Source organism: Chlamydotis macqueenii, chromosome 3, assembly GCF_036417535.1.
Source record: "Chlamydotis macqueenii isolate bChlMac1 chromosome 3, bChlMac1.mat, whole genome shotgun sequence".
Taxonomy (NCBI): domain Eukaryota; kingdom Metazoa; phylum Chordata; class Aves; order Otidiformes; family Otididae; genus Chlamydotis; species Chlamydotis macqueenii.
In genome coordinates, this window is record NC_141558.1 from 58746858 (window position 1) to 58762721 (window position 15864).

Below are 15864 nucleotides of genomic sequence, written 5' to 3' on the forward strand. Positions count from 1 at the left end.
AGCAAGTTGTATTCCCAGTGGGTGCTTGTGTTCTGACATTTCAGTCTACTCGATAAGAGTTCATTTTACAGACAAAAGAAGGTACATTGTCAAATATACTTTTACCAGTCTCTCACATTGAGCATAATTCTCTAAAATAAAGATAATAAATTGCAAAATGCATGCTTATGGTACTGTTAGTATCTGAAATGTTTGATTATCTGAATGATAATTAAACATGTTGCCATTTCCAAGAGTAATGAAATAGCTTTCAGCAATTAATAATGACCTGGAAAACAAAATGCATAAAATGAAATAGTTTTAAGCAGTAACATGAAATGAAAAATACTGGTACACAAATGAAATGGTATGTTGTTTACACAGTGGGATTAGACATGTGAAACAAGGGTAATAAATTTCAATCACACGAGAAATCATCGCCTTAAATCACATCTGCATCTCTATAAACACTATTAATACTGGCCACATCACACCACCTTAACCACAAAATTTTGTTTCCAGATCTTAAGTTTCTGCCAGAATTCTTTTATTCTGGTTTCCTAATCCTCCTGATAGGAACCTCTTATACAACACATTATCTTTAATTCTACAGAACATGATGCTACGCAGATTTGGGAAGGGATTGAGGAGATAAAAGGGCTTGGGTCAGAAGGAAAGTAATTTGGCAAGCAATTTCAAATATTCACCTTCAAAAGCTTTAAAACATTCTCCAATATTCAGGAAAGGGTGAGAAATTTCACTCTGGTTTATACAGCCAAATGACAGTCCTAATGGCCAGTGATCCCTACATCCCGTCAGCCCATGCCTGGTGTCTGAGCCCCAGACACCACCCCTCTTTTTCCCACTCCGCACTTAGGGATTGCTCCAGTTTTATTATACTGCAGTTGGCCTAGCTGAAACAGATTAGCAGCACTCAATTCAAACTACTGTAGATTAGTAACCAAATTCTTTTTTGGAGTGGGTTTTTTCCTACCACTTTCAAAATCTTCTGCAATTTGTAAATTTTATCGTAGTTACATATTTCTTTATAAATTACATGGAATTGTTCCTGATAGGACTCAAATAAAAATGTTTATTCAGTTAAGCTATGCAAACAGGTTTAGATATATCAGCCAGTTCTTCTCCATTTGAGTTGATTTTATTCTGGTTTCTTAATCAAAATGTTTTATATCAAATTAAATGCATTAGAGAAGAACAATATCGCCTTTATTAACCAAATCTGTAATCTAATTTTAAAAAATGAAGTTATTCTGACAAGATCAGTATTCCATAAACCTGTTGACTGTCTCTAATTATATTACTTTCTTAATCCTTCATTAATCAACTCTTGTATTGGCTGTTCCATTATTCTGATTGGAATTAAAGTCAAGATGACAACCTTTTAATTATATGGGTGAACCTGATCCTTCATGTCAGTATTTTTAATGTTTGTTTTCAGGTCATCTAGAACTTTCCAGGACTGCTCCAGAGTTTTATTTGTATTTTAACTTTTTTAAAAAACAGTAAACAAAACCAGGTCATACTAAGAGTCTTGACAAGCCATTTGAGGACTCTGGACTTACTGATCACCTGAGGTGTAACTTGACATCAGCTACTGCTTAACATGCTCCTCAGCTTACTGTTAGAATGGAAACTATTTCCTTATCATACCATACAAAAGCATTACCTGGTCCATTTCCCGTCTCAGCATCAGCAGGAGGATTTACTGAGAAATAAAATGAGGAGAGTAAAATTCACTCAGTACTGCCTCACACAATCTAGGTTCAAATTAGGAGGAAAGAATGATGCTGCCTACTTTTAAAACAAAACAAAGTTGAAAAAGATATAAACACAAAACAAGAATTAAATTAAAAACACAGATTCATATAGCAGAATAATGCCCAAAGAACCAGTATTGATAAGAATTGGGGCTTTTGGGAAGCCTGTCCTAGCCTTTGGAGGACGTTAACGTGAACTTTATCCAGATCTCACACTAGCATGACTGACATTATATTTGATTGTAATGCCTTCAGAGGAGAAAGACATATGGGAGAGAGAGAAAGAACAATGAATGCATTTAGGAAATGTCATCGACATCCCTCGATCAGCACATGGCTCATTCTTCCAGCCTTCCATATCAACACTACTGCTACTCCCAGCCCTCCCGATCTACTCCACAATACTCTGCTGCTACTGAAAAAAAAAAAACAGTAAAGAATCAGTGTGCTCCCAAAACTGTGCATTTAAGTGCTGCAACGACCAGAGCAACTTTCAAAACCTTACTAATTTTTTTTCCTGCTTAATTTTTAATAGAGTGATAAATGAAAGTACAATAAAAGCCAGTCCTATGAAAGTTTGTTTTATTTCGGTACTTAACAATTCTCAAACACTATAAAAATAATACTGCACTCCTAAACAGTTGAGAGACCTTAATTATGAAAGCAAACTAAATTAAATTATCAAGCACACTAATGAATCATACTAAAAATGATTTATTTCAAGTAAAATGAAAAAAAAAAGAGCTCCAGTCTTCTGAAAGGGTAAGATTATCTCAACCTGTAGTCCTGTTCTTTGGAAGCAAACACGGATCAAAAATCTGTGAATACCAGCCCCCAGACTCTGGAGAAGCTATAATCAGGCTCTGAGTTATCTGACCCGGGTGCACCCAGAGTATTTTTGAGTGCTGCAGTATGAATTATCGCCCACGTCCACTCTTTTACAGCTGGAATGGGCGCCGTGGATTAATGTACTGCAATACATTTTCTTGCCACAGACAGTGCTCCTCGTGGAAGTGTGATCTATTGACTAGTTACACGCACTTTGGATAAATCATGATGGTCTCGGTGCTGCGGCATGCTCTGCTCTCGGAAAAGCTGCCGAACAACCTGAGATGAGACAGGAGATGAAGAAATCACCTGCAAGACAGGGGAGCTCTGGATGGGGTTGGTAGCTGCTCCTTTTCCTCCCCCGCCTCTGTCACACAGCTGAAGTGGTATCCTGACCTACTGCCAGAAGGAGAGCCACTAACTTCAACTGAAGGCCTTCCCTCAACTTGGTGCGTACTTTGCACCAAAGCCCTTGACGGGCCAGCAGGCTAGGTGGCAATGACCATAACCATGTCTTGCTGTAGGTAACTCGTCCCAACCTGCCCACAGGTAGAGACTTCAGAAAGAAGGCAAAGGAAGAGGTCACTGCACACAACAGAGGCTTTGAAAAGCAGTTGGCCATGCCAGAGGAACCCACCTACCTCGATCTGCTCCCTAACCCCAAGTGAAAAGCACCGGTGTGATTAAATAGCCACAGTGTGATTTACTGCTGAATATGACCCTATACAATAAAGAACTAGTCAGGAAAAAAGCTCATCCTAAAAACGAAGCACGGGAGAATTCAGGAAACCCACATCTCATTGGATAACATGGCACTCGCAATGTCACAGGAAGAAAGTTTCCCATTAGTGCAGAGGGAGCCTGCAGCTGCAAATATAAAAAAAAATAAAAAATTACACTAAGCAAGGCTGAATATAGCAAACAAAATAAGTTGAAAACTAATTCACTGGAGGTCAGTATCTGAACTTGCAGTTTACTGCCAATTCAACTGAGTCATCAGCATTGCACTCCTTTGAAAAAGAGGATACCACGCTTAATTTATACACTCTGACAAGAACTTGGCTAGGCAGCCTGTCTGGTCTCCTGCTAGGTAGCTCAGCTGCACTACAGTCCTTTCTTATGGATATAAGCATCATTAGGATTCTATATGTGGCATGGGTATCTGAACAGCGGCAAGCAGGACAATAAGCAGAGTATGGTGGCACGTGCCAGCTAATGGTCTAAATCAGATAGCACTTACACAGCATGCTCTCTCAATAACAATTCTGGTATTCTATTCAATCCTAAAGGGAATATGATGAAGTCCCTTAGTCCAGACTTTCTCTATTGTTTAAACACCCTTTTCTTTTTTTTCTTTTTTCTTTTTTTTTTTTTTTAAATATTATAGACAACTAGTAAACCTATATGTAACAAGAGACTGGTGCATTTGGTATCTGATAGCGAGATCTTAAATATTTCCACAATTAGTACTTGGCCAAAAGCCCAGAAACACTCATGAGTGCCAAACACATTTGTAAAGACAACAGCAACTTATAAATATTGGTGTAACGTGGACCCTTCTGCAATGACAAATGTGAAATAATCTTTAAAAGTATCACATTCATTTAGTTTCAAGTTGTTCATCTTTAGTTTATTCTAAGAAAGTGTTCAACTTGTAAACAACAAAAACACGAGTAATATAAACACGTAATTTAAGCGCTCAAAATGTATTTAAGCTCCCCTTGAAGCTATATTGTAAGTCACTAATAGTATATCCTTGAAGGAAAAAAGGCAAAGATTCTGTCTGATACATTAAGATAACTGCTTTGCTGTAAAGGTAAATATTTTCTCTGTGTCCACTTGAAAAAAATAATAGAAAATTACACATTTATCTGTACTTTTATTAGCTTTCAAAGATTTAAGAAAGAATTTAAGATGCACTACTTCAAGATACACAAATGAAGACCAAGTTCATCCATTTGGTGCTGTATTTTAGAGAACCCTCCTGTGATGCTGACTGTACCAAATGTTACAAGCCCACTGCCTCAATACCAACATCCTAAATTCTCACGTACAGCACACAGCAAAGCCTATAAATCAAGTTCATCACCTTGAACCCTCCACCTCCACTCTGCAAGTGTAAAAGGCAACAACACTGACTAAAGTAGCACTGTAAGCATCCCACATCACCACAAGCAGATTTTGTACTGCACCATCCACTCATTTTAAAAATCCTCTCACTTTCATAAAAATCCACTCCACTCATTTAAAAAAAATCAATTATAATTTTTATGTAACCAGAACAACATTTTAGTTCTCCAGATGGCCATGCAAGGTCACTTGCTCAATGACAACATCATTGGGGTCCTTCTGTTTAAAATCCCATGAAAATCAACAAAAACCTTAAGCTTGCTTTTGTTTTCCAATGTCCCCCCATGTTTTGGGATTTTCTTTTGCTAGAGGTGAATTCAACAGTATCCTGTGTATACTATTTTCAAAATATAATAAATCTGCAAATTGTAAACAAACATTCTGCACTTGAAAAGGGCAGACAGAAAGCAGCCCAGCTCCCAAGCCTTCAACTGCAGGCGATCACACACCAGCGCTGCACTGCTGAACCAGCATCTCTGCTATCGTGTCTTGACGCTGACTTATCCACAGCTAGGTCTCTGTGACAGATAACAACTTTGAACGAGAAATAATAAGAATTATTACAACAACAGAACATGATTACACATTGTTCCATTCTCAACTCTGATAAAGCTATAAAAAAAATCCTCTCCCTCTTACTCATTTTATTATCAAAATCAAGTAATACAGGCAACAGTTCACTAAAATCAAGTAATTTGGAAAAAAAAAAAAGAAAACACACAGGACGTTTTCTCCAACTGCTCTACAATTCCTCATGTTTTACTGAAAATCACATCCTTGCACTGAACTTCAGTAAAGTAGGAGTGAGCAATTCCACTGTGCACATATATTAAGCTCTGGACAGGCTGAACTATTGACCTCCTTTGCCACTAAAATACCAGTTAATCATAAAACTGAGCTGTGAGCTGTTACTCAGAAGCAGCAGTCAAGGGAACAGAGTAATTTCTAACTTACATTGATAAAGCAGGCTGAGTGGATAATTTTAGATTGCCACATATTTTCTACATGCCCCGAAAAGAAAGGCAATCACAACTCAGAGGATACGCTCAGAAGGACAACACACCCCAAAGCCACAGAAAAAAAAGTACTGATTAAAGTACTGCCCTCTGCCTTTTGTTTCAGTTTTAAATGCTTGAGAAGTGACTAACTTGCGAAATGACACCAGGCAAGAGGTGTAGTCATACTGAAATGAAGTCCAGGTGCACCATGAGGATTGATAGGGAGAAAGGAGCCTTCAGCACCAGCAGATTGAAATTATTTGTGCCTAACCAAATGCAGCCAGGAACACAACGCTGCGCTCCGCATCGACCTTAACTGTGCTTAGAAACAGAAATACAAAGCGTACACCTGCCTACTAAGAAGGATAATGCCAGAAAATGTTGTTTTGCTTCACGTGTTTTAGTCTTACTTCAGCCATTTAAAAACACTCAGTGGTTTCACATATTTGACTGCTCAGCACTATCTTTAACTGCAGACTGATAAAACAACATGCAAGTTTTCTAGCAAAATGCCATCACGCAGCTTCAGCGCAGAACAGATTACCTGGGAAACGCCAGGTAGACAAACAGGACTTTTAACTAGAGGAAGAATTATCTCTTCATTAGAAAACAATTTTGTTTACCATTAGCAGAAAAAATTACTAAACGAGTCACCAGACACTGTTTTTGCTACAAGAAAGATGGAAAATTATCTAAATACCTAATAATAAAAGTGCATGTCTGATACTGAGGTAAGTACAGTCATCGCTGAAATTGTTCAGATGTAGGATACATCTCCAGCAAAGCACAGTACAACCGATCAATAATATGTTATTAGGAAATGTCATGAAATTATAAACACTGAATGAATTATGGAAAGAATAATTTTCAATCTTCATTTGAAAACAATGCTAATATTTCCTTAGATATTAAATAAACAGAAGCAGAATACTAACCTGTTCTTATTGATGTGTCAGTGAGTCTGCTATTGCTACTGCTCGGAATGTAAACATTAAAAACTCATCAGGATCAACGTTTGCTACTGCGTGCTTTCTAATCCGCACAGAGAGCAGTCAAACTTCATGCTGAAAAGTCATTTATTTCCCGCCCTCCACTTGACACTGAGCAGACAATCAATTATAACTTGTTTCAGAATTTGAACTAACACGTAAAAAACTTACAGAAAGACAAAACTGACAAAGAACATCGACAGAAAAGAGAGTATCTGTCTGAAAAATAAATGATCTTGTCAGAAACAAGAATTAGGAATAATTGAAGAATCTCCAGAAAGAAGATATTGCTGCAGAGATGGCATCTAATATAGCACAGTAAATCACCTGCCAGTCACTCATACAATACCAGCAGGAGCAGAGACTGCGGGGTGAGCTATTCCATTATTAGCTTTACCTTTTCTTATAAATCTTCTCTTTGGAAGAGACTAATTTTTATGTTTATAGTTTGCCTTTCATGAGCAAAATATTAAAAAAAAATATTCATATTGACTTGGGCTTGCATTTATCTTACAGAAGCCTTGGGAGAACAATGCGGAAAAGAAAGGTCTGCCTGCATTTTCTAGACAGGTGAGGAGGCAGCAGGGCGACCTGCCGCTCAATTCGGTGCCGTCCCTGACCCATCCCTGATGATGAGCACAATCTTTCAGTCTCCACAAACCCTTGCTTACTCACTTTCTTCTAACGGAAACTGGTTAACTGGAACATTTATGTGCCTTTGCTTTCATGGAATAAGAAGAACCAGTCTTACTGCAAGGTAAACAGCTGAAATTTTATTAGTAGTAAAATAATATTTCCATGGAAGTTCAGATTTTTCTTCTCAAGTATTTTTTTTTTAATCTGGTTCATTTCATAGTGGATTAAATTGAGTTGAAAATTTGCCTCCAGGCAGACTATATTTTAGAGCCTTAGACGTGAGTGTTAAGTTAAAAACAAATTAAAAAAAAAAAATTAGACCCACAATAACGTTGTTTCCCTTAACTGGCTTCTAAAAATATGTCACATAAATAATGACTTCCTTTCTTTTCCTTTCCCATTAGAAAGCTTTAGTCTGTCACACACTGTGTAAATGAAATTATATTTTTTCAAGTGCTGGGAAAAAGAAGCCAAACATTTGAGATTTGTTAATCTTGGCTTAGTCTCTTTAAAATACAAGCTGTTTTCAAGTTCCTACTTTTTCAGAACAATGCCTAAACCATTTCAGTACAGTAAATCAATACGTTAACCTTACTTAGATCTTAACGACTGTCATCTTAACTGAGATACACACACAGATCATTTTACTTCACAGGAAAGACAGATTAAATTAAAAAAAAAAAAAAAAAAAATGCCTTCAGGTTAGTCTTGCTCCAGTCATGTGCCTCAGCTTCCAACAGTATTATGCCCAGTTTCAAAAAAGACTGTCCAGTTTTCTGGGATTCATACCTACTGACCTAGTCCGCTTGAAGTTCTGGCTTCTGATCCAGATCCTGACCCTCTTCCTCAAGTAAACAAAATGACTGGTCATCCACGCTTAGATGAAAACTCAAATAGCATTCCCACTGAGGTCTGTCACCAATTTGTGAAAAAACTATTTCATTTATATTTGTTTTATATATGCATACATACACACGACACACAGAAAACCACCGCTCTTTCTTATTTTTTTAATGCAGTTTTGAATAGATGGTTATCAGCATTCCTTGCTAAATGTGCAAACTTTAAAACACTGTCAGGCCCTAAATATCCTGAGATTAGGGAAAAAAAACCCCACAATTTAATTCCCACTTATTTGCCTCCAAGTCCGATGTTCAAATCTATAATTTTTCTCCTCTGCAACTATGAGACATAGGTATTATCCCTCTTCTTAAGAAAGCCAAGATTAAAATAACTTTAAGTAGCTTTAGAAGAAAGAGCATGTAACACAAGTTGGCAGTGCTTAATCTTCCTGGTGCTGGCCACGCAGGGGCACTCTAAAAAGCCAGAAGCGGACTGCAAGATTCAGCTGCACAAGATTTTGGTAGTGGTAGGTCAAAAATAGAAAAAATAAAACACTCTATTAATATTTGCTATTGTATTTTAGGAGTTGTTAGAGATTCTGGCAAGCCATACATATGTGCTTGGAAAAAGAAAAGTTATCCAAAAATATACTGTATTTTTTTTTAAATTTTATTTCTTAAACAGATTCTTCTTCCATGCAAGTACCTTTACGTGCAAGTTTACTTAAAGTGTAGGTGAAAAAATAGATGGCTTGTCCTTTCTAGAAACCATAATGCCTCTTTCCTCGCAGGAGGAGAAGTTAAATGTTTTCTTCGCTTTCTAACATCCCATCTCCTAACCGACCTCCCAAGGTTACCAAACAGCAGCCTAGACAACGACTAGTCAAAGCAGGGGACACAGCAAATCCATATTGGCCCAGACACGTGGGGATCCTGCATTGTTCCTTCTGTTAAGAGCCAACAAGCCCAACAACCAACTAAATCATTAAATAAATTGTTTTGTTTGGTTGTATTTCAAAGCAGCACTCACCCGCACATTTGGTCCTGGTGATGAGCGGTGGTCCTGGCTGTCCAGTCCCACCTTCGCCCGGTCTGGTGAGCAGGACCCGAATCTCATATTCGGTGTCGGGGTCCAAGTGCCAGAGCTTGTAAGTCGGCGCGTTGACGGCATGGGTTTCAGTCCAGGTCCCAGATGTCATTCGGTACTCCACTTCTTTCAGGATAATAGGTCCATCCCCAATGATTGAGTTGGCATTCAGCTGAATGAGCAAGTACGTGGGCCCAACGCCCAGCAGCTGCGGGGGTGCTATCGGCCGAGGCGGCTCTGTAAGGGAGACAAAATAAAAAAAAAAGCCAGCGATAAAACAAAAGTTGGAAAACCCATTAAGAAGAGGGCTCTTTGCACAGAAAGTTGACAGATTTTAGTCAGTAAAGACTTCAAAACTCTAAAGCAAAATCAAACTGATATCAACAAAGAAGAGCTGAGGAGAATTCCAGCTGATGGAAGCGAGTGGCACACTACTGGCATCTGCCCAATGCTATTTTTTCCATTTAAAAATCTCAGCCAGGGACCACAAAATCCTATCTGATTTATATATTGCTGCTACTTAACTTTTTTTTTTCTGAAAAAAAAATAAATAATCTGAGTTCATGCTCATTTATATAATTTACTATGGCAATAACTTGAGATTTTCAGAAACAGAACTGGTTTTCTGACAGAAGCCACACAGCATACTTTCCCTAAAGAAAGAAACAGCTGCAATAGTTGATACACTAGCCCTGCACAGAACATTACTAAAAATGAGTATTGCTGCAGTTCATTTGAAACCCACCAGATGCAGTTAGGGTAAAAGATACAGATGCCTAATAGAGACATTCTGAACACTCAAAACTGAGTAAAACTGCCAGGAGAACGACAAAATAAAGATGTACAGCAACAACATATTATTTTATTTTTCAATAACTTGCTACTGATTTAGAAACTCAAACAATAGGCGTATGTTGCCTTTTGTCTTCCTCTGTTCTCATCAGCTTCTGCCTGCTTAAGTATTTCAATGCAGCTGCAAAGTGAAAAGGTAACGACAGACCAACAGACCAAACGGGGAAGTGAGGTCCCCCTTACCCTGAGAAATGTTTACGTAGAGGAGCAGCACAATGCCTTGCCGTGATTTATTTTAAGAAACAAATCACAAGCAACATGTACTTTTCTAATAAAATGAACCCACTGATAAACACAGAAGGTTCATTTTCATTCCAGATGGCTCATATTTCAACTAATTTGTTTCAGTTAATTAGGCAACAATGCTAAATTCAATGCACACAGGGGTTTCACACAGGGGTTTCGCACAGCAGCGATGCAGACCTAACAACGTGGCAACCCTGAGCAGGTAGAGGGATCTCATGGGCGGTACATTAAAAATCACATTTAACCCCAGACCATAAGATTTCCCTAGAGGAAGGTCCTTCTCACCACCGCTCCCCCCACCCCTCTGCAAAAGAGAAGCCAAGACACAGAAGCATTGCACAGATTCTGCCTCCTGCGAGTGACCCCACCAGTGTCACTAGAGAGCTCACAGCAGGGAGTGGGGATGGAGGGGCTCACAGAGGGCCTCCTAGATCTCCTCTGACATCCCACCCTCCCTGAATGGTGAAGTCCAGCTAACGATTCCCTGGTTCTCTATGTCCAGCAGTTTTCCATCCAGATACCGGAGCTGGCTTCCAAGAGAGCATTTACTAGCTCCGGAAGTAACCAAGTTTCCCACATTTTGGTACAAAAGCACTTCTTGCAGATGTTTTTCTAAATTAGCTGCATCTCAAGCCATTCAGTTTGGAGATCAGGGAATTTGTGAATGTGCTGCAGCAGTGGCGAGTGGAGCTCATTTTCTGCTCCCTGAGTGAAAAGGTGAATCCTCCAAGGTGCTCTCGTTTCTGCTTTGGGATATACAAAACTCTAGAAAGTATCTCAATTAATTAGTGACATGTTTCACCCTGTTTTGGCAGGAAATGTGCATATGAACTAATTTACCTGCATCAAAGTTCAGAAATGCAGCCAGGCTTAATGAGGGCAGTTTATTTGCTGCGGAACCAAGACATTAAATGTCAAACTAACAGATACTAAGGTCAGTATATATTACAGCAGAAAACAAATGTTGATGCACTACCAACTCTGACTTACAAACCTCTAAAACATAAGGCTATGTTTAGAAGTATATACTTTGATTAAGAGTATGATTATCACAAATAAAACCTCACATTAATGAGACTAATATACCATTGCATATTAAATTTTTATGTTGAGAGGTAAAGCATATTCTTATATTAGCATATGCATTTTGTTTTTAAGCTCTTGAGGACAAGGAGACTTATTTATAAAGTCTCTCCCAGTTCCAATTATTTATGCATGAATTTTAATCAGTTAGCAAATGAACAAGTAATTGTTCTGCAGCATTATTAATATTCTTCATAATACAATATACTATCAGAACCAGAGGTGAGGTGCAACCAGAAATCCCAGAAGTACACTAAGTATCAACTGAAGCATGCAATCCCAATATACTAGATAAACTTTTCTGATGTTACCCAATTAACTTTCTATTAATTATTCTCATTCGTTATTCTATAACCAGATCCATCAAATATTCCCCAATTGTAAATTCAAATCACATAAGTTCCTTTTATGTATCAGCAACCTGAAACTTTTAGGGCTTAAAAATTGCCATTGATAACTAAAAGACAGAACAAAGCCATTATTCATGTTTTGGTTGCCATTCCCATAGCAAGCATCACACATGCACAATATTCTTCTTTCAGTGGGTTTTTAAACACAATTCACATCCTTCAAGGAAGTGACGTTGCTGGCTTTTCACTGTAGAATCTGGGTCTGTCTAATGGTTTTGCAGTGTCCCGAGAAGTAAATCTGTCAAAACCAAAAAATCTGTTATATGAGGTATGGGGGGAAAAAGGAAAAAAAAAACAAAAACAAAAAAAAAAAAAAACCAAACCCCACCACCAAACCACCAAACAAAAAGAGAGATGCATGAGAGAGAACCCCAAAGAAAATCACCCTCTCAGAAGTTTTGTATGGTTTATAAACAATCTAAAAACTCAGCTTCAGTCGAGCCAAGTGACAGCTTTAGAGGTCGGAGCTTGGATCAGAGGCAGCGTTGCAGGATGCTGAGGCTCACCAGTTACCTGTCGCAGCAGCCTTCATCCAGCCCGGCCCTGTCGAGGCATCTGCTGCGGATGGCCACTACGGCAAATGCGTTTTGTGCCTTCCAGTCACCCACATCCAGGTGAGGCAGCACGGTGACCTCCCTGCATGTCCCTGCTGCTCTGGTCACTGCGACCAAACCGGGGAACAGTACCCTTCATTTCTGTTTAAAAAAGCCCCACCTCCCTCAATTATGATGAGCAGACATGGCTAAGGCACACAGTATTCCTAGCAAGCAATTTTAACTGAGCATGGTTCTCTTTTTCTCAGCCATGAACCCTCTGTGAATAGCCATGAAGGTTCTAAACAACGTTTTATGAAAAAAATATTTCAATCCAAGGATTGTTTATTAACTCATCAGTAGAACCACAATCAATAGGTATTTAAGACACTCACACACTAGACAGTTTGAATGAAGACCCTGCATGGCGAGTTTCATTTCTTCCTTTGCTAAGCACAAACTTTAGAATTCTTTTTCCAGTGTGACTAGTTTAATTACTGACTCATTTTCTGACTGTATTTTTCAGCCACTGCTTAAGGGTGTTAAATCTGATTAAATCCCTTTCAGTACACATGGCCACTAAGATCTCTGAAAGACTATATGAAGAGAGCACTTGTACAACTGCAAGACACTAAAGAAACGAAAGTATTTTCATACATAGCATTTTGCAGTACTTGGCCAGTTCTGGTTTTGACATAAAATGCCCACAGCTAAGGTAATAAAAAATTAAGACTGACATTTCATCAGTACAAAGTTCTCATTCTGCTGAGCTACTAGCAGTACATTATGCTCACATCAGTATGTATATGACATTATGTATTAAACATACTGTGATATTTAGGCACCAATGACTAGAATAAGCATGCAGCATCAACCCCAGCTATAAGTCTTTCTACATTTAAGCAGTTTTGTCATATTCTTAATGTTAAATATTATATGCAAATAAATATTCATAGACAGAAAAAAAAATTAGAAAAGGTGACGAATATTATTAGTACAGCAACTAAACTTCCTATATTCCCAAGTAACATATGCATACTATGCTGCTTCATACTATTTACCCAGCCTCGGTGACAAAAGCCCTACTACATTGCCTACAAGTCTAAACATCTCCTAAATTTAAAATAAAGGAAGGGAGTTTCATTATTATCTTAGTGTTAATCATATAGTGTTAATGCTCAGTAGAAAGCAGGGGGGAAAAAAAAAAAATCAAACTAAACTAGAATCCTACAAGTTGGTCCACTTTGGAGGAAAAGCTGATACTGGATACGTTTGATAAAATCTTATTTATCCACATGAAGTCATGTTTTGCTGAGCATAACATAGACCAGTCACAGGAGACTGTTGCCTTGCTCACAGCAGAAGGGTTTGAGGAGAGTGCTGGTCACCACACAGCCCAACCATGGAAGACACGTGTTCATTCTTGCCACTCTCCTTCCCATCCTTGCCTCGTCCAGAGCCTCCAAAAATTAATATCCTGCAAATTCTTTCTGCTCACAGGTGCTGTGCATTCCCTCTGGTCATGGCATGTTCTGGTCTTCTCGGTCAAATACCTTACACAAAGCTATACAGTTGGTATGCTGACATCTTATCAACAGTTTCACTCAATACATACAGCAGAGGTTAATCACAGAGCTGCTCTCCCCAGCTTCCTGAGGAGGGGACGTGGAGAGGGAGGTGGTGATCTCTTCTGCCTGGTATTCACTGATAGGATGCCTGGGAATGGTTCAAACTGTGCCAAGGGAGTTTTAGACTGGACAGTAGGAAGCATTTCTTTACTGAGAGGGTGGTCAAACACTGGAACAGGCTTCCTAGAGAGGCGATCAATGCCCCAAGTCTGTCAGTGTTTAAGAGGCATTTGGAGAACATCCTTAATAACATGCTTTAACTTGGTCAGCCCTGAATTGGTCAGGCAGTTGGACTAGATGATCCTTGTAGATCCCTTACAACTGAAATATTAAATTCTATAAAAAGCTTTTTTTTTTTTACAAGCATATCATAACAAAGCATACACGTTTTAAAGAATGCCAACCATCTGCCACATCTCTCCAGAAATTAAAATCTGTATGTTGTATCTACTTCAGAAACTGTCAAAAAAGCAGGTAAATTAAAAAAAAAAATAAATAAAAAAAATAAAAATCTCCTTTAAATTTTTTTCATAATTCAGAGAAAAAAACAAAACCAGTTCACAGTAATACAGCTAATACTGGATGTTCCAGGGAGTACAGCAGAGATGCCTCCACAAATGACTCAAGGCTGACTCAGTTCCCACCTAGCTCAAACTCATTTCCTCTTCTAGGGCAATTTCTTACAAAGCTATTTAAGGAATGTCTGCACATTTCTTGCAAGTACTCTGGGTTTCTAGTTCAGGTTCAGTGCCTGACATGCACTAGCTATATATAGTTAGAGATTGATCTTTGCTGTATGAAGCCCCCTGGGACCAGGGGCCCTAGGGAGTGCAGTCTGAGACAACCAAGGTTCCTTGAAGGAACCAGGGCACGGGCCAAGTGGAAAATCCCTGCTTGCCAGGAGGTGGCCCAGTGCAGAAGGGTGCTGGTGCCTCTGTGCTGCGCTCCAGACTGCACATGGAGATGATGTGGCAAAGCTGTGTCAGAAGACTCACGGCGCGCAGCCAGAATAGCGTGGGGAAGCAGGCTGCCAACGCCATGCAACAGCAATACTATTTCAGTACTCTTCCTGTACTGGAAGATTACATATGGCTTTAGGGATTCACACATTTTAAAAAAATACTGAAAAACTGAAGAACCAGGAATGTTTGTTTAAAAGTTGGAGAAAATGTATGAGATTTCGCAGAAAGAATTACAGCAGTTGAGTACTTGCAGGGAAACTAAATTCTCAGTGTTAAAAGCTGGTTAATCCAATGGAAAAAAAAAAAAAAAGAATTAACAAGAAGCAGTGACTGAAAGCTTAAATTCAAATAAGGTATTAAGTCACAAATTTAACAGTAAGAATAATAACTGAAGAACAATAACTGGTAATACTGTAGGAAATGCTGCATTCTCTGAGTGTTTTCAGTCAAGGCTAGATGTCGTCTTATAAATTACATGCTGGGGGAAAAAATAGCAGATGATAACAGTATGTAAGGCTCTTAAAAAGTACAACTGAAAGAAATTGCATGGTCATGAAGGTGGTCACAATATCAGCTATGAAAAATTTAAGCATAAAAACAAACCATAGAGATTTTCAGCACAAATATTGGGTTCCTTTTATTTTTAGGAAAAAATCCTTCTACATGTGGCATATCTTTAATATGAACTAGAAATATTTTCATTCATCTCTCCAAAATGGTTAGGAAGTACTGCTCTGCGATGAAAAAAAAAAAAAAAAAAAAAAGAAAAAAAATCCAGAATTTAAGACAAAAAGGTTGATTTTGGACTTGTGCCTGCCTGGAAGGACACCTGTCTGTCTTCTATTCTGACAGCAGCCTGACAAGACCTTTTGCCCCCAGTGCC

General features: G+C 38.5%; 1 protein-coding gene across 13 annotated transcripts in view; it reads right to left on the bottom strand.

The window, feature by feature from the left end:
* PTPRK (protein tyrosine phosphatase receptor type K) overlaps window positions 1–15864 on the bottom strand; it is a 416154-nt gene that overhangs the window by 165681 nt on the left and 234609 nt on the right. For all 13 annotated transcript variants that reach the window (XM_086743669.1, XM_086743658.1, XM_086743668.1 and 10 more), the window contains exon 7: window positions 9211–9504. In XM_086743669.1, coding sequence (XP_086599795.1) covers window positions 9211–9504 — 294 coding nt within the window. The remainder of the gene's footprint in view (window positions 1–9210; window positions 9505–15864) is intronic.